Source organism: Falco naumanni, chromosome 1, assembly GCF_017639655.2.
Source record: "Falco naumanni isolate bFalNau1 chromosome 1, bFalNau1.pat, whole genome shotgun sequence".
NCBI lineage: Eukaryota > Metazoa > Chordata > Aves > Falconiformes > Falconidae > Falco > Falco naumanni.
The window spans coordinates 17,357,733-17,375,463 of record NC_054054.1 but is presented as its reverse complement, the minus strand read 5'-3'; the positions used below and the strand labels follow the sequence as shown (position 1 = coordinate 17,375,463).

At 48.9% G+C, this 17,731-nt stretch overlaps 1 protein-coding gene across 1 annotated transcript; it reads right to left on the bottom strand.

The window, feature by feature from the left end:
* Window positions 1–2,506: 2,506 nt before the first annotated feature.
* Window positions 2,507–16,274, bottom strand: HPSE (heparanase). The gene is made up of 12 exons (XM_040582775.1): window positions 16,079–16,274; window positions 14,216–14,361; window positions 12,732–12,857; window positions 12,170–12,343; window positions 11,525–11,696; window positions 11,014–11,061; window positions 8,936–9,029; window positions 8,205–8,311; window positions 7,145–7,259; window positions 5,169–5,287; window positions 4,866–5,012; window positions 2,507–4,163 (listed from the first exon to the last, which is right to left on the bottom strand). The coding sequence occupies exons 1-12, from the start codon at window positions 16,258–16,260 to the stop codon at window positions 4,004–4,006; spliced, it is 1,590 nt and encodes a 529-aa protein (XP_040438709.1). The 5' UTR covers window positions 16,261–16,274; the 3' UTR covers window positions 2,507–4,003.
* Window positions 16,275–17,731: the final 1,457 nt, after the last annotated feature.

Here is a 17,731-nt window from a genome sequence, read left to right as displayed (position 1 = left end):
TTATTGGAGAATTCAGTGGCTCCGCAGCATTATCACTTCTGCCTTAGTTTTACACTTCCTTCACCTTGAACAACTGACAAAAACCCAAAGGGAATTAAAAAAACCCAACATGGTAAGTGACTTTGGCATTTTTCCATTCGCTGTTACAATGAGTGCTCTGCAGCAGTAAAACCATTCCCACAGGACCATAAAAGAAACAGTTGCTCAACTCTAATAAAGTGTAACTAATACTTTCTTTTGTGACCTTGGCTTTCTCACAATGAGGGTGTCAGTCGTGGAGGACTTTATTTCGGTACAGATGAGTGTCCAAACCACATGTGGACAGTGCATCCTGGAGGGCAGCAAGCAAGTCCCTGCAACGCCTGCCCACAGCCTTTCTTTTCTGCTGTCTCTGGGAATTCCAGTTTTACCAGGTGGGTGCTCCTGAGCAGACACTGTGGGTGTGTTGGTGGTTTTTGTTTTTTTTTTAATGTGTGATGTGGTGAGCAAACTCTGGACCACCTGCAGACAATTTTAAAGGAGCTCATGAAAGTAAAGCAGAAAAGCAAACTGTCACTAATTTATATTCATTATAAAGTGGTCTGGCCCCTCACTTTAAAAAAAAAAAAATAGAGAATAGCACATTTCAGACTTCAGAAAATCACCAAAAGCTATCAAGACCCCACTGTCTTGTTTGAGACATATCTGAGTGGCTAATCAAATTGCCCCTGATTCTAAAGGATTATCAGTTTCCTTACTTTCACATATGTTAAATGATCCCCTGTATAAAGGTGTCACGATGCAATTTATTCCACCTTCCAGGAACTGATTTACTGTAAATGCAAGGTGAGCAATCCAAGCTCCAGAGCAAAAAATGCAAAAGTAAATTGGATCGTGTGCAAGATATAATTGTCGTCCCTGGTCTCAGATAAGTATATTGATGTTCAAGGTTGAGACCCCAAGGTTTACAACATCCACAGAGACAAAAAAGCCCTTGAGATAAGGTACCCATGGGGCAGGCGTGCCTGCTGCAGGCAGATCCTGTGAGGGTGGTTTGCCTCTGGTTCTGACCATGCCTGTCTCATTGTGCTGGGATCCAGTGTCTCATCTCCCATGCTCATCTCCCTCCTGCTTTGTTTGCACAGAGCTAACAGTAGCTATGAGCTTAATGTACAACACTTCGTAAAGAGAAGCCATCTGGGTGTATGCAGAGCTTTTTAAGTTGAAAGCGGTTACTTGAGCTGTAAATCAGATCTCTCGCCACCCCATAATACGAGAAACCAGGCTGTGTGCTCAGAGGAGATGTGGCTGGGAGGTAAAGCCAGAGTAGCTGTCTTTTGCAGCCCCGACATCCCTGTACCCCTGCTAGTAGCTTCTTGTCATGGTTTAACCCCAGCCAGCAATTAAGTACCAACACAGCTGCTCACTCGCTCCCTGGCCCCCCCAGTGGGATGGGGAGGAAAATCTGAATAAAGGTAAAACCATGGGGCAAGATAAGAACAATTTAATACTTGAAATAAAACAAAATTTAATAATAATAGTAATGAAAAGGGAGATAACAAAAAGAGAAAGAAGAAAACTCAAGAAAAACAAGTGATGCACAATACAGTTGCTCACCACCCAGCCAGTCCCCCTAGCAGCAAACAGCACCTCCTGGCCAGCTCCCCCCAGTTTACATACTGAGTGTGACATTCTATGGTATGGAATATCCCTTGGCTGTTTCAGGTCAGCTGTCCTGGCTCTGCTCCCCCCCAGCTTCTTGTGCCCCTCCTCAGCGGCACAGCTTGGGAAACTGAAGACTCCCGAACTTGGGTAAACACTACTTAGCAACAACTAAAACACTGGTGTGTTATCAACATTATTCTCATACTAAATCCAAAACACAGCACTGCACCAGGTACTAGAAAGAAAAATCAACTATCCCAGCCAAAACAAGGACACTCCTGCATTCTGATCATCAGCCCATGTATTGTGTGCAAGCCAGGCAGTGGGATGGAGGGCTTCTGAACCAATGGCGATTGAAACACACCAACCTGGGTAGGATTTCTTTAATTTGTATTTACTTGGGTACTCTTGTTAGGAATCATGCAAAGTGCAGGTGATGTATGACCAAAAGAAAGGTAGGGCGTTGTGTGATAGCAGAATGCCAAAAAGGAATCTTAAAAGACCAGGGAGATTGCCAAAAGCTGGTATAAATCACTTTAATTAAAATCTTCAAATATAAGTCATAAGCATTGGAATGAACAAAATTGTTAGAAAAGGTCTAAAAAGAAGCTACCTGGCAAACAATAACTTTGATATTTTACTTGTAACTTTTATTATTGTTATAATAATATATTATTAACTTTATGTTGACTGTATGTAAGACTTTCCATTTTATGCTCTCTCTACTTCTTTTAGTGAACGTGGACAATGTAAACAAACAACCTTCTTTATTCTCATTCTGATCTATATTACCCCCTCATATGCAACCCTTCACAGAATGCATCTGCACTGTGGATGCAAACACTCCTTCAACACACTGAACTTAAATATAACCTTTTTATTGTGCAATTTTTCATCATAGCTTCAAAAGTACATCTGTTTTTAAAGTGTTTTAATTTTAAGTGTTCTTCCCCCTCCCCATGTTGTTGAAACCCCTGGTAGCTGGTAACATCCTTTTAAAGCTTAAAAAGGGAAATACAGTGGTGTGGTGGTGGCGTTTTTCCCTGCTGTGCTCAAAATATCGTAAGGCATTGACAGCGACATGAGTTATATATTATCAAGAAAAGTAAATGCAAATAAACACGTGCAGGAGACCACAGGTATTCTCCGAGGCATTCTGCTCCCCTGCAGACAGGCAGCCCCTGTGCCAGAGGAAAGCAGCCAACGGCACACCAAACCACAGCAAGGCGGGCACGGGAAAGGCACAGTTGAGAAGAAAAGCCACCCACTACCAACACAGATTACTGGCCAAAATGGCTGTTTCCCCAGCAGGAGGGATGTCAGCCTGGCTGGGCAGGATTGTCCCCAGGATGCTCTAAGGCCACTGAGCTGATGGTCAAGGGGTGGGTGATGTGCTTAGTCTCCTTACTCTCCCATCTCCACGAGGGCAGAAGAGACCATAAGGCAGGACTTCGCCTGCAGATAGGTTCAGGGAAGTCCTTTCCAGCTGAACCACCTGCAGGGTGGTGAAGGTTGAGGAGTCACGAGCCCTCACTGTGCAGCCCACTGACCACAGAGGGTTTGCCAGGGCACTGGTGGGCTCCTCTCCTTTCCTCCTGTGGATGAAGCTTGTGAGGACAGAAGTAGCCCACCCTGCGGGAACAGCCTGTATTTCACGTGTGGAAAACTCGCCTTTGGAAAGCACGTGGCCACAGCTCCATCTTGTGACTCAACTCTCCCAGCCTGGAAAAAAATTGCAGTGCTGCCCCAAATCCCATGGAGGACCTGGGTCCTCGGCAAGGTGCTTGGTTTCCCCTGCAGGCACTCTGACCTCAGTTTACTTTGTGCGTCCTTGCTTTCCACCTCGAGATGCCCTCAGCAACCACAACCCCTCCTCAGGCTTCCCCACAAGGCACAGGCAAAAATCACAGCTGTACAGCTAAAATACCCCCCCTGCTCATCCTTTCTGAAGGCAAGCCTTTGAAGGAACTTTCTTGCAGAAACAAAAGGGAGAGGGGAAGTTGCAGTTCCTGGCTGGCAGAGCCCCAAGTGCAGCGTGAGAAGCTGATGCAGCTCCACATGTGGTGTGGAGAAGGGCCCCATGCCCAAGCACAGTGACCTAGGCTGGACGGAGAGCAAAACCAGCCCCTGCCTGGGCTTGCTCTACCTGGATAATTCTTCAGGGAGCTTAATGAGCATCTTTAATGTACAAATTACCCAGCAGGTCCTTATGTCTTCCCCAGCCCACAACCATACCAGTGCCACCACATTTGCATCTCTTGCCAGAATTTAGTCTCGTGGTAGAAAAGTGAATTTCTAGGATTAAACTTCTCTGCTAGCCAAGTGCTTTACATTTATACCGTGCACATGTATTAACCATTTAAATGCATGCAATAGCTTTGGCATTTTTGATAACGTAAAAGCCATAAGAGAAGGCTGGAAGGCCGAGTATGCTGCCAGGACCAAGGGGTTTTTCGATGAGCTCTGGCAGCGTTTTGTCATCCACCATCCGTAGCACACGGCCGTTCAGCTCAATGGACCTGGAGAGGGACAGAGAGACTGTTTGGGCAGCTGTGCTTTGTTTGCCATCAAACAGATTTCAACCTGAGTGTAAACACAAACTCAGCCCAATGCTAAACTAAACTTCCTTTGGGGGTTTATCACACACACAGCATCTGCAGCAGTCCCTCTGCAAGGAGTCCTTTGGAGTCGTAGCACACCAAGTTGAAAAGTACATGTTTCTTACTCTTCTAGTGAGGCTAACAGGCTTTGAAAAGTACAAAATTTCAATTGTTTTTTCTCTCCTGCAAATATTAGGGTATCTTCTATGCCCCCAGAGCAGATCCTTCCCATGCCGATGCATTAGCGGGAACAACAGGAGAAACCATACACAGCCTGAACACGTTGCTGTAAATCAGGAGCCAGCACCTGGGAAAGCAATATACCTGTGCTTGTGCAAAAGAAAACGGACTCCAGCAGCTGGTCCAGTGCCCCGAAGCCTGATAGGAAAAAGCTTCATGATTAACATCAAACAAGTGTCTTTCTACCTTAGCAAGCTTTCAGCAGCCTGATTTTAGGATACTTGATTCTACAGAAGTCAGACCTTGCTGAAAAAAGCCCTAGATGACTGAAGAGTAACCCCTTCCCCCCACCCCCATCCTTGCAAACCGAACAAAGTGAGGTTTTGGAGGCCACGTAACCCACAACCTTTTCTACAGAGGCAGGAGGAATCACATGCTTACCTGGAAAGTATATTCTCTTTGCCATGAGGCAGTAAGAGGTACTGATCCACGTACTTGCTTGATAAGTAACTTGGTAGCTGCAAATGCTGGGTGACGTTGTAGAGGTTTAAGACAAACAGCGTCACATCCCCTTCTCTGTACTTTGGGCTGCAAGGCGAGAGAAGATGATGGTGAGGATCAGGAGAGAAAGAGGTTTCACAGAAATAGCGTGCATCCTCGCGCTGTCCCAGATTGCTTTTGTTGGCCTAGGGCTGGATGTGGGCTCAGTTTCTGGGATATTTTGGAGGCTTTCTGGAAGCTTACTGGAGGGCTTTCGTGCAGTGGAGGTAGACACGGAGCTTCCTCTCGTTGGCTCCTGCCAGGCTGACCTGCAGCACCTTGGTACCCACCAGCTTCTTGTAGAGCAGCGACAGCCAGTAGTCCTGGGAGGCACAAAACCACACATAAGCACTTGGGTACATCGTGCCAGGTACTTCGCATGGTGCTTAATGCAATGTTCATTATTCTGATAATTTCAGGGTGGGTTTTTTTCCCCCAATAATTTTTTGCTTTACCAAGTTTTTCACTGTATCTATTTCAATTCCCACAAACAACATAGCTAAAGAGAAAACCCTGCCTCCAAGCTGCAGAACAGCTGTGTTTACAAGGTACCTTAGAATCATATTCCCATTCATATGCAAATCTCGGAGCATTTTCTGTGGCAAAGATGTTTGGACTTTGGAAACGCCCTTCTGCAGGGTACAGAGCACTTGCAGGTTGAATCCCAGGGGATGGGCTGCCCTTCCTGCAGGAGAGCTTGTGCCCAGCCCACAGGCACAGTGCCAGGAAGAAGCCCCCTCTTTTATGCCTTTCACTAACATCGTGCTTTTGAACAGGTTTCGGGAATAATTTCTGAACGTCAGTTAAGAGTATATCCTGACACCCCAGGATGATGCCCGAGAGCAGGCTGATGCCCTGTGCAGACTCATTTTTTTTTCCAGGTCTCCTTTTTCCTGTATCTTGACCACTACTTTTCCTCTGTGAAGTCCATGACTGTACCAAAGAGCGCGTGTGCCGATGTGTTTTGGGACTAGGAGGCTGCAGGCAAGCTGCATTTTGCAGCATCGCTTCTTTGAGCACAGCCCCAGGGGAGGATGTGCTTCCAGCTGGTGCATTTTAGAGAGCTTCTCCCGGCTCGTCTGTTTGTCTTTGAGGTTTTCCTAGAAAGAAAACCATCGTGTTTCTCTCCTGACTCACCAACAAGCCTGGGGAAGTGACTTTTCCTACCGGCCCACATGCTCAGCCCCTCTGCAAGGAGGTGCAGCCTTCTGACACTGCTGTCCTTCATTTCCATGCTAATGAAAGCTGATGGACCTGGGTTCGGATTTCCCTGCCTCTAAAGCATTATTAACTTGATTAACAATAAATTGGTACTGCCCATAGGTGAGGAACAAGGCACATCCTTTCAGTCTAAATTAAACCTATTTTAAATGAGGGACTAAAAAGCCCAAAATGACAAGCCTGACAATGCAGACCCTGGGTATGGGGACCAGCTGAACAGGCAGGACAGAAACCCCCTGGATGCTGGGTGTCCTCTCAGATGGTCTCTATGAGCCTGTGAACATCACAACTTGGAATCAGAAAAATGAGAGGAAAGCTAAAAAGAAAGATGCTATCCTCTCGCCCCCAGGTTAAGTGCTACTAGAACAAATAAACATGCTGTACATGCAAGAACAACGAATAGTTCAAATAACAATGTTTAATTACAGCAGGATTTTATTTCCTAATAAATCCAACTATACTGAAAGCATGTTTTAATTTCATTATCCTTCCGCTACCACTGAAGGCTAAATACGCTCGTGACCTAAGAAATGCTTGTGTCTTGACTTAATGTTGGTTTGGTTTTCATTTGGAATTCATTATAATATCTTGTATCACTTCTCTTTAAAATCTACTCATCATTCAGCTGAGGAGTACGCAAACCAACATAGTCTATCTAGAAAAGCCTTGTGAACTCCAGAACTGTCTGCATACGACTCACATTATAACCCAGAAATCAGCCTCTGCTGTGCTGAAGACCAGCTGCGTCCCTCCCGCTGCAGTAAATATCTTGTATCTATATATAATACATGAACCCATGATGAAACGTGACCTAACTTTAGGTACAACCATGACTATCTTACAAAAAAAAAAAAAAAAAAAAGGCACCGTTAAAATAGCTGACGTATCTCCACATGCCGTGCTGCCTGTGCAGAAATAGATGCAGCATTCAGGTGGTGTTGGTGGGGTTGCATACATACCGGTAAAGGCTCAAAGTTGGCATCCACCAAGTGATAGGTCCCTGCCCCAAAGAAAACCTGTCTCATCACCACGTCAATTCCCTGCCTGGCTGAAAGCCCAAGTTTGTCCAGCCACCTGCCAAAAGATGAGGCAAACAACACACAGATGAAATTGCTGACCTCAACTGTACCCCAGTGCCCCTCTCCAACCAGCTCAGGAAGCGGGAAAGCAAGAACTAGAGCATGATGCTGACTTCCTCAAAAATCACACAACTAATTTCAATTCAAATTTTGCATTGATTACCTTAAAAAAATCATTTCAGACCACAGAGGTCCAAGTTGGTGGGAACAGTTGCCCCACTTCCCTGTTTGCAGGTGGTGGGAACCAGGAGCAGAAGCTCCTGAACTGGCCATGGGCCTGAAGGCTGACAGAAACCATCACATCAATGACAAGGTTGCCTGCCACTACCAGGTTTTGACTTGCTAACACACCAGGCCCTGATGAAAAGATCATCATGCCTTACAGGAGGGGGAAAAAATACATTGCAATCATGTTTCTAGTTAATTTTTGAAGCGTGAACGACACATTCCCATGCAATTTTATCTCCCTGAAGCGATAAACTGATCAAAGTGCTAAGAAAACCTGAATTCTTTTATTTCAATAAAATGCTACTGAAGTCCTTGGAGAAAATAATTTTCATAACTAAATTTCCCTTTGCTTAGGCATCTCACAGTGGTCGAAGGATGACATGGGAAAAGGACACTCATCTCGTGAATGACTTTCTGTCCTCACAAAAGGATGGAGTTCGCATTGCAGATTCAAGGGCAGAAATACAACTTTTCCGTGCTTCTCATCCTCAGTTTCCCATAGGAATCTCCTATTACCTGGGTCTACATCAAACCTCAGGCATGAGGCGAGCATACTAGGAGCAGTGGGAAGGTTATGGTCCTCAACACTGCCTAGAGCATTGCCTGTGCTCCCTGGAAGCCCGACAGAGATGTTCCTCCTACAGGGCATGGACGCAACCCCCTTTAGTTGGTAAGGCGTGTAATTTCCACACACCTGTGACACGGTACTCACATAAAGCCAGCAATGTAAGTGTTGGACAGCCTGGGAGCTCCCCCTCCATAGGCAGAGCTCGTCTCTCCTAGCCAGACCTTCTTGTTGGGCACAGTCCCGCCAACAATCTGGCCAGTGTGGCACAGGGAAGACGACAAAAAGACAACAGTTAAGTGTTTTGGCTACTGAAATAATGGGTAATCAAAATTTAATGCTTTAGCCAAATGCCTATGTATGATGTTTGCATTTAAGGGATGACACCAACCGAGCCAGGATGTGTCACAAATTCTGATCAGAAGGACTAGAAGCAGATTTACTACCCCTCCCCTCCAAAAAACCACATCTATGCATGCAGAACAAGGCAAACCACTAAAAGACAGGTCCTGTAAATCTTCTTGTACTGAGTAGTGGTATACTGTAATTTACACTTCTCTCAGCATCTCGAAATACAAAGAAATTGGGGGGCGGGGAAGGCAATAAATTACATCCTTGAATAACGAGTACAACAATAAATAAGAATGTTGTACGTTTGTGATGTATCTGGCACCATGCTTGCTGCATGGCAAACTATTGAAGCTCATTTATTGTTAGCATTGGGGGTTTTTGTTGTTTTATTTTTAAACTTACAATGACAGCAGCACCCAAGCTTTGAGGATCCCTGGTTATTGCTAGTGAGAAATTGTACTGTATTCTGGATTCCCTGCTAACCTCCTGCAAACCGAACATGGGAATGACTGAACGGGACAAGGTACCTGCAGGACTTCATGTACAGCTGTGGCAAAGGTATCCAGCACTTCAGGGCTCAAGAAATCCTCCCTTGTTGCACTTCGTCCATTCACATAGTAACTTGAAACAGAAGAAAACCCCATAGCCAAAATTAAAGAAAAATACACCACTGGTACAAAACACCACCGGAAGTACTTGGTTGTTCGATAAATTTACCCATAGAGCTATTTTACTGTACAATTCTTTTTCCTTTTCTGTTTTCCAAATGTGTAGGTATGTTGTTTGTATTTAAGGGACCTATCAGGTATAATTACCTTGATGGAGGCAGGATATCACAAATTTTGATCAACCAAAGTAGTAGGGTTTTTTTGCATCTGCTCATTCAGAATGAGGAAAACATCCCTGAATAAGAGGCAACTTCTGTAAAATCTGCTCTTGCTGAGGAGTCTGACACTCCTATGTTATGACTTGCTTTACTGTATCAAGTTATATATAAAAAATATAGGTCCCAAATTCTGTCCCTCCGAGTATTTTGGCAATCTGGAGAGGAACGGGATGGAGGCATCTCTACAGGCTGAAGGTTGCCCTCCACATAAAGCAAAAGGGCTTTTACGTCTGGATTGTCCGAATAAAGAACGGGAAATTGGTATCCCTATGGTTTTTGCATTTCATCGAGCTATCACTCAGTCCTACCAGAAGCAGAAGTCTTCCAGCCACAAGAGGAAGCTAAAACCCGATAATCCTAAATTAGTAAAGAAAATAATGCATGCTTATTCAAAGCAAAGACAGCCACAGGGCAAGAACAGCTCAGGAAGGGGAAAGGACACATTTTATGCCTTACTAACAGCTCAAAATACATAGATGAATCATATATGTATACATAGATATATAATATAAGCATGTGCATCTTTTCCCACTGTTACCTGTCTGCTGCATGTCACCGTGCTGCTTTCGAGCCCGGAAAGAAAACCAGAATCACATGGAAATCACTTTCAAACACGTGGAGCTCACAGCAGGTGCTCTGGGGCCAACTTACCCACTGCCCACCCGAGCACTCTAAAACTGCGGCTCTAAGCCGCGGCACAAGAGGGAAGGGCTGGGACTGTGCCCATGCTGTTTGCGCTGCAGGTGGGATCTGAGGGGGAGGTACCCACACACAGCCCGAACTGACCTGGAGAGCAGACGTAAGGGAGCAGGAGAAGCTGCTAGCACTTCTCTACAGGTAGAGGTCAGCCAGCCCTGCAAGGCTTTTTGTTTATATCAGACAGGCAAGAAACAAGGCAGCATGTAACGCATCAGCTAACTCGTCTTCTGTTGCATTTTTTACAAGGCGTTAGATGCATTTGCCAGCAGGGTCATTGGTGACACCCTGAGTTTGCTTTTAGGGAGCAAAGATTCCACTCAAGCAGATTCGGTCTTTCTAATGCCAAGAGCAGCAGCAGTGTCAGGGGTGCTGACTCTGTTTCAAAGCCCAGACCCTCACGAGTTGTTTAAAACCTTACATTAAAAACCCTTTGCTCTTGCACAAAATTCAGCAGAGAGACCTCTGCCAAGTAAGTCTGCGCTACCTTCTTTTCTTTTTATACAACACCCCCTTCTTCTCTTAAGAAAGTGCGTTTTATTGGCAAGGGTTGGCAACTTGGAGCTTGGAGGCCACCAGGACCGCTGCTCAGATCTCACTAGCTTTTGGCACGTGTTGAAACACACCACGTGCAAAAAGGCTCAGCCACTGCAGAAACTCTTGTCACGTGGGAGAGCGCCGTGACCTACTCCCTTGTGCTCTTCTGAGAAGCAAAGCTGCCGTGCCATCTTTTTCTCCACATCCCACTTCCGTGTTTCCCAGTGCACATATTTAGCAAGCAAAATTACCACCTCGCACGTTTCGCATTCCCCACTGCCGTGCCTACATTACAAGCCCTCGCTGCTTCTGCATTTCTGTAACACGCTCCCTCAAATCATCTCTTATTCTGAGCAGAGGTGGTTATGGACAGGCACCCGAGGAACCACTGAAAGGGGTGTTTCACCCCCCTGCTTCCCGTTGAGATGTTCAAATTGACATTTTGTAAAGAAAACAGAGTGATGATGGTATCAGAGCAGTACTTACTGGTGCCACGTGACGGAGTCGATCACCTTCCCTCCCGATTTCAGGAAGCTGCAAGCAGAGGGAGTGCGATGGAGCATGGGGGGGGGTTACAGGGACTGGTGATGGGGGGGATGAATTAATGCTCGTGTAACACATGGAGATTTCTAGGGTGAAAAGCCCTTGTTAATGCAGCACTAGAGCCAGCACTCAGTCGAAAGGCATGTGGATTGCTGGAGTACTGCTAGCATCTTAGTTTAGGCTGAGCATTTAAGCCTTGAGCTTGTACATGCAGGTAAGATTTCAGTCATCCACAGTCAAAGAAAAAAAGTTCCATGTTCCTAATTTAAGGGGATTAGTTCTCAAATAGACTGGATGTATCCATTGGTACATCCTTATTATTGGTTTGGAACAGAAAATCCTTAAATCCCTGCCCAGGTGCCTTCTCATGCCCCCTGCATCTGGGTGCAGATAAGCCACAGCTATCTCACACATGCCCACTGTGGGGGGTGTTGCTGGGACCCCCCACCCCTACCTTCTCAGCAGCCTCTGCGTGTGCTTTCGGGGCTGCCCAACATCAGGACCATAGAGCTTCGCATGCTTGTAGAGGGTGTAGTTACTTAGAAGTTGGCGTAAGTGAATAAAATCTTGCCCCAGCTGGAAGCCGTCGATGTAGATGCCAGATTTCTTCCTGAAGCTGTTGGGCTCTGGGGAAGACACACGTGCATCATCACCCTGTTCTGGTTTCAGGGCACAAAGTAGGGCAGCTCATTCCATATGGGGAGTGGCTTCCCCTACAGCTTCACGTGATCTGGCACGGTACAGGTGAGATATTTGAAGGTGATGAGCATGAAACTGAAAAGCCCCAAGTGATGGAGCGTGCTGCTCTCTGGCACTCTATCCCTGTCAGTCCCCATGGGTGACATCCTGCACCTCACAGGCCATCGTTCACCTCACCTCAGAGCCTTGGTAGAAGCAGAAAAATCATCTCGATTTGCTCATCTGTTGCGCTTCCTGTGAAATCCCTCCTCGCAAATTAAGACCTTGATGTTTCCCAATAAAACAACACCTTGCCTTCATGGGCTGTCATGCAAAACATCCAAAGTTGCCAGCCCCTGCCCTGCAGTGGCACCTTTCCAGGTGACAGCTGGCCTGGCCCACAGGCTGGCTTTGCACTTACCGTTCCCAAGCTCCCAGGAGATGTTGTACCTCTGCGAGGCACAGTAGTCCAGCAGCGCCCGGGCATTTGAGCTGTCCCACTGCGAGCCACCTTTTCGCAGCAAGGCATTGAGGCCAAAAACCAGGTGAAACTTGGAGCAGACTGCAAAGCTGTAGAGAATATCCAGCGTATTTCCTGCACGGAGGAGAAAGAGGGGATGTTTATCTCAAGGTCACAGTATGCTGGCTGTGCTCTGGCCAAGCAACAATCTCCACTGCCTGTATTTATTTAGCCTGGTGTTGCAGATGTGCCAAGCTCTCCCAGCTGGACAAAAGAGCCCAGACCTTACCGCACACCATCCTGCAAGGTACTGAGATCCTCCCAACGGCTGCAGCAGCTGAATACTATTAAATATGAGGTGGCAGACAGAAAAATATTCAAAGAATTTTTTTTCTATAAATGAATAAAATATTTCTTTTCCAGAGGTTTCAGCTCTGAACAGCCTATGACCCTTTTATTGCAGGGCAGAGAACTGCAGCCCCCTGGTTATAAACTGTAGCAGAAAAATCCATTGAAGCCTTACTTGTTATGGTGGTGTTTTTGTGCTTTTTCCAGTTATGCTCTGCAAGAATCAGCTTCTCCTGGCTGGGCCACTGGGCCAGCAGCAGCTGTTCCACAGCGGCAAACGCAGGCCTGGAGCCACAAGTCTCTGTAGGGCAGAAGAAGGTTGGTAGCAATTAAGCCCTTGTCTTCATAGCCAGGGTCCAGCATGCAAAGGGCTGCATCCCCCAGGAGAAAGCAGAACTGCTGGGTGCCAGTCACATACTTCTGTGAAACACACCCCTGCTTTCACAATATTAACCACATAGCTAATGTATATTTATGCATTGAGCCACCCTCTTTTTCTATATAATGTATATTTCCCGTCTTAAAGTAATGGGTATGGGGGAGTGGGGGAAGACTGAGCTGTGCTTCTGGTGGTATCATGGTGGTCACCCCCCAATGAACTATTTTAGCTGGAGCACCATCCGGAAACCTTTGTTCCAGCGAGCTGACGAGGCCTGGGCTGCAGCGCCGAGGAGCAGATAAGCCACCCCAGCAGGCAGCGGTGCGGCGCGGTGCATGGCCCGCCATGCTGCGGGCAGATACGGGGCAGCGCTTCCTGCACTGCCCGCCTCGCGTATGGCAAAGCGCTGGCTGCCCTGCACGGCTCCCATGGCAATGCCAGCAGGAGTCATAAGACACTTCGAAGAAAAAGCTCGTGGTTTTTTTCTTGGTATACAAACCAGGAACAAGCCGTAACCAAAAAGGAAGGTGGAAGCTGGGGTCGCAGTCACCCAGATAGGAGACAGCTCCTCGGCAAAGTGGTGCAGGGGGAAAAGTACCACCTGACTTCAAACCCAGGTATCCCGGGTTGTACAGTGATGTACCGTTGCACTGTTGTGCTACGAACCACAGGAGTAGGTGGGAATTTTTTCATCTGAAACACCTCTAGAAGGGTTTTTGTGCTTTTGCTAAGTTTAAAGAGGGTATGGACACAGCAGGAAACCTGGCACACCAGAACAAAGCTCAAGCAGTTGGATGTGGTCTGGTTGGTTTGTTCTTGCCCTGTCAAACTGACAGGAGGGCAAGGCTGCACCCCCAGCCTAGCTTCGGCCAAGGTAGCAAAAACAGAGGCTCTGTTCTCATCAGATTACACCTTCCATGCGTTACTTAATTTTCACAATGAAACCACAACTTTTGAGCTGACCTTGGCCACCTCCCAGGCAGTGGCGAAGCTTCCAAGGCTGCCGCAAAGAGTACAGGGCAGCAAAGGGGGAGCCCCAGCAGATGCTGGGACGGACATGCAGCCCTCTGCACGCTTCCTTGCTTTCCCACAGCTGGCACAGCTCCTCCCACAGACTGTGCTGAAGGTCCATGGATCTCCTCTGCATGGAGGAGAGCAATGCTGACCCCATGGAGGGCACTGCACTGCCACTGTGCCCTTGTGGCATCCCCAGCCTGCATCAAAGCCACCTCCTAAACCTGGGATGTTTTTTGAGTCTAACATATTGATGCCAGTTTTACCTTGCTCGGCCTGAAGTTCCCAGAGGATTTTTTCTTCCAAAGTTGAATCCTTGTTGGGATCAAAGATGAGAAAATCTGTCTCGGTGCCACCAAACCTCAGGAACCCTGGGGACAGGGCCTTTGCCAGGGCACGCAGTTTCGGATTGCTAAGGAAAGGATGTCAAGAAACAGAAAAACGCTATATACATGCAGACAGTGGCTTCAGTATAGAGGTTAACATGGCCAGTGCCCAGAGGGACAGACTGCCGTAGGTGACCTGGGGCTACCTGGTAACCTCGGGGTGCTCCTGACCCCTCAGGGCACCTGTGCCCCAGCCCTCTGCACGGTGCAACAGAGACACTGCCAGCTAAGTGGGCCGGCAGGGCGGCAAGGGGAAGACATTCCCCAGGGAACATACTCATGGACAGGGAGCCAAATCCCAGGGGCAAAGTAAGGAAACACTTTAAAACAGTTTGGATTTGGTTGCTTTTTTTTTTATCCTAAGCATCCTTCTCCCCTAGATTCTTTGGGTTTGTTTCTACAGAACTGACATACTAGTCCTGCGAGAAGGCGAATGTAAGGCTGACTTGACATCATCAGTCCCGACTTCCATCGACAGCCGAAGCGATTGCTTTTGTACCCAACAGAGATTAGGAGCCCACGCTGGGGCAAGCATTAACTTTAGCAAAGCAGGTTTATAAAGCAAAAGCTATCTGCCTCGGCCACTCATGCACCCCATGCCAGATGTGTGGCACTGACAGCTGGCCTTTGCTGGGGGAAACCGCGACTCACACCAGTGCTATCTGCTCAGTGGTGACATGCAGTAGATTAGGGGCCACCAAGTACTTCCCGCTCCTTGCGGTAGTAGTGCAGTCAGGGCTGGAGGTGGGAGATGTGAGCACTCGCCAATAAAGCTGGCAGCAGCCTTCTCCCCACCTTGGTGAGAAGGAAAAGATGAAAGTGGTGGGAGGAAGGAAAACAGGACTGGAGAAATACCATGGAGATGAAGTATGGCATCAGAAAGATAAAAGGAAAGAATTAAGACAGCTTCCAAAAAAAAAAAAAAAAAAAAGGTAGAATGACAAGAAAGAAAAAAAAAAAAAAAAAGAAGAGGAAAAGCAGGGAAGAAGAGGCAAGAGTGAGGTCAGACCCAAAAGAACAGGCAGGGTACACCATCACTTGGCAGTCCAGTGCTGTTGAGCATTACTCAAGGGGGAAACAAAAAGGCTTCATTTTTAGGATCTCTCGATCAGCTTCGATGGCGACAGGCCTTCCTCAGCATGTATTTCACTTAACGTGGACAGTGCCCCCACAAACCTCTGCAAAGCTGCCTGGGGGCTCAGATAATTTTTGTTTTGTGAAGCAGCAGGGATAACAGCCCCAGCCTTACCACATGTAATCTTCCCGCTCAGCAGCTTCTTGTACCCCCCACCCCATTATTTTTTTTCTCCCTGCTTGCAAAGCAGCTCCTCTCCCAAGTTTATCCCCGCGCTGCTTCCAGCCCGGACCAGCTGAGCTGCGCCTCCCGCCCGGTCGCCCGCTCCCCGAGCGCCCGCGGCAGGTCCCGCAGCCCGGGACCCGGGTCGGGGGGGGGCAGAAGCCCCCGGGGGGAGGTCCCTCCCGTCCCCCCCAGCTCGCCCCCTGCCCTGCGTCTCCGGAGCGCCCGGGGAAGCGGCGCCTTCGCCGGCTCCCCGCCGGGATGCCCGGGCTCCACCTCCCCCACGGCTGCGGACCCCTCACGGCCTGCCGGGACCCCCACCCCGGCTCCGGAGGGTCTCCTCCGCCTGGCAGGACCCCCCACCCCCGGCTCCAGGGGACCCCTCCTGCCGCCCGCCTCCAGGACCCTTTTTTTCCTTTGGGCAAGGCCGGGGGGGGGCGGCTCACCTGAGCAAGGCGACGTAGCGCGGGTCCCGGGCGAGGCTGGCATCTAGGGTGAGGGAGAGGAAGGCCGGGCTCACCTCCCCCCGGGGGCTGCCCCGCAGCCCAAGCCGCAGCTCTGCCGCCCGCCGCCCCTCCGCCAGCGCCAGCAGCAGCGGCAGCAGCAGCAGCATCGGCGGCAGCAGCATCCTCGGCTCCGGCCGGCGGCACCACCCCCGCGGAGGGCGGGCCCGGCCGGGGGGCGCAGCCCTGGGCTCCTGGCCGGGCCGGGCGGGGGATCCCCCCAGCAGCCAGCACCGAGACCCTTCCGACCCTCTGAGGGGGCTTCGGGCCAGCGCAGCCCTGCTCCTCCAGCCTCCCCGCTGCGGGGACCGAGGTCAGCGCGGGGCCGCCTGAAGCCCGGGGTTACTCTCCCAACAGCCTCGCTACACCATGAACCTGGGTTTCCAGTCGGTTCCCCGGCTGCAGCCTCTGTGATGCTGGAGGAAGGTCTGAGCAGGCCACCAACCAACTCCTACAGCTTTCCACATTGCCCCCGCGACCCTGGGCAGCTGCGTGCAAAGCAAGTGGGCTGGGAGATTGCTACACACTGAACGGTGCTACTCAGGGGCGGGAGAGCAGCCTGACATCCCAGCCACGGGCCTTCCCTGCGGGAAACTGCGTCACAGCGGCAGGCAGCAAGTGCTGTCTGAGGCTGAAACCCACCGTCCCCACGCTGCAACACCGCTTCTTGATCACAGCCAACATGCAACTTGGAATCGCTGTCCCAAGAAAAAGACTCAAGCATACTCTGGGTCTGCCCCTGGGGTGCCCACTGCCAGGTCCAGCCTGTGCCGAAACTCCTTTGGCAACAGCCTTGCCAGGGAGCCCTGTCTAGAGACAGCCACCTGCAGCCACAGCGCAGGAATTACTAGATACACACGCTATTGGAACATTTGCAGAGTTTTTAAAGAGACTTAACGTCATCGTTACATTTCCCGTTCCACATCAGTTCATCCTGAAGCATCCGTATTTCTTACCAAGTTTGTTTTCAAAACACTCGTCTGCTGGAACACAACGCAGACGGTCAAACCTTTATCTGTTACTTCAAGCGCAGCAGTTCCCGGGGGGTCAGGCCATTAACCAGTGTGGCTCCAGCGCTCGCCTGCCCGGCCCTTCCTGTTCCTGCTTGCTCTAGGTTTTGTACTATTAAGTAACTCACCACCAGAACCAGAAGAACTCGACCAAATGAACTCTAGTTTTGATAAACACATCCGTGGCTCTGCCAGAAAGGAAACGTCAGTGACATTCCTGACTGCCTCAGCATCTTAGTCAGTGTAATGCTTCCCATTTCAGGGGTACGCCACCAATTATATGCCTACGCCTGCAGGAAGGGCTGGGGTGACTATCTGCCAGAGGAGTAATTCATCCATCAGCAGATGGCTGGAGCACCACACAAACCACCCAGCCCCAGGAGAACTCAGGATTTCAGAACACTGCTCAGCATGTGACACATCATTGGTGCAAACCAGGCTAAGCTTGTCATGGCAGGTACAGAAGATGTTAATAGCTGTCAGGTAAGACACAGCCTAAGCACAGGTTTTTTCTGTTGGAATTCACCACTACTCCCTTAATTTTCTCAGTGTGCTTCTTTGGAGAGAGGCACTTTGAGGCACTTGC

Coding starts and splice junctions, on each gene's coding strand:
- HPSE (XM_040582775.1), bottom strand. CDS start 16,260: ATGCTGCTGCCGCCGATGCTGCTGCTGCTGCCGCTGCTGCTGGCGCTG. Junction 14,362..16,078: donor CGCTACGTCGCCTTGCTCAG/GTGAGCCGCCCC, acceptor TCCTTTCCTTAG/CAATCCGAAACTGCGTGCCC. Junction 12,858..14,215: donor GGAACTTCAGGCCGAGCAAG/GTAAAACTGGCA, acceptor TCTGCCCTACAG/AGACTTGTGGCTCCAGGCCT.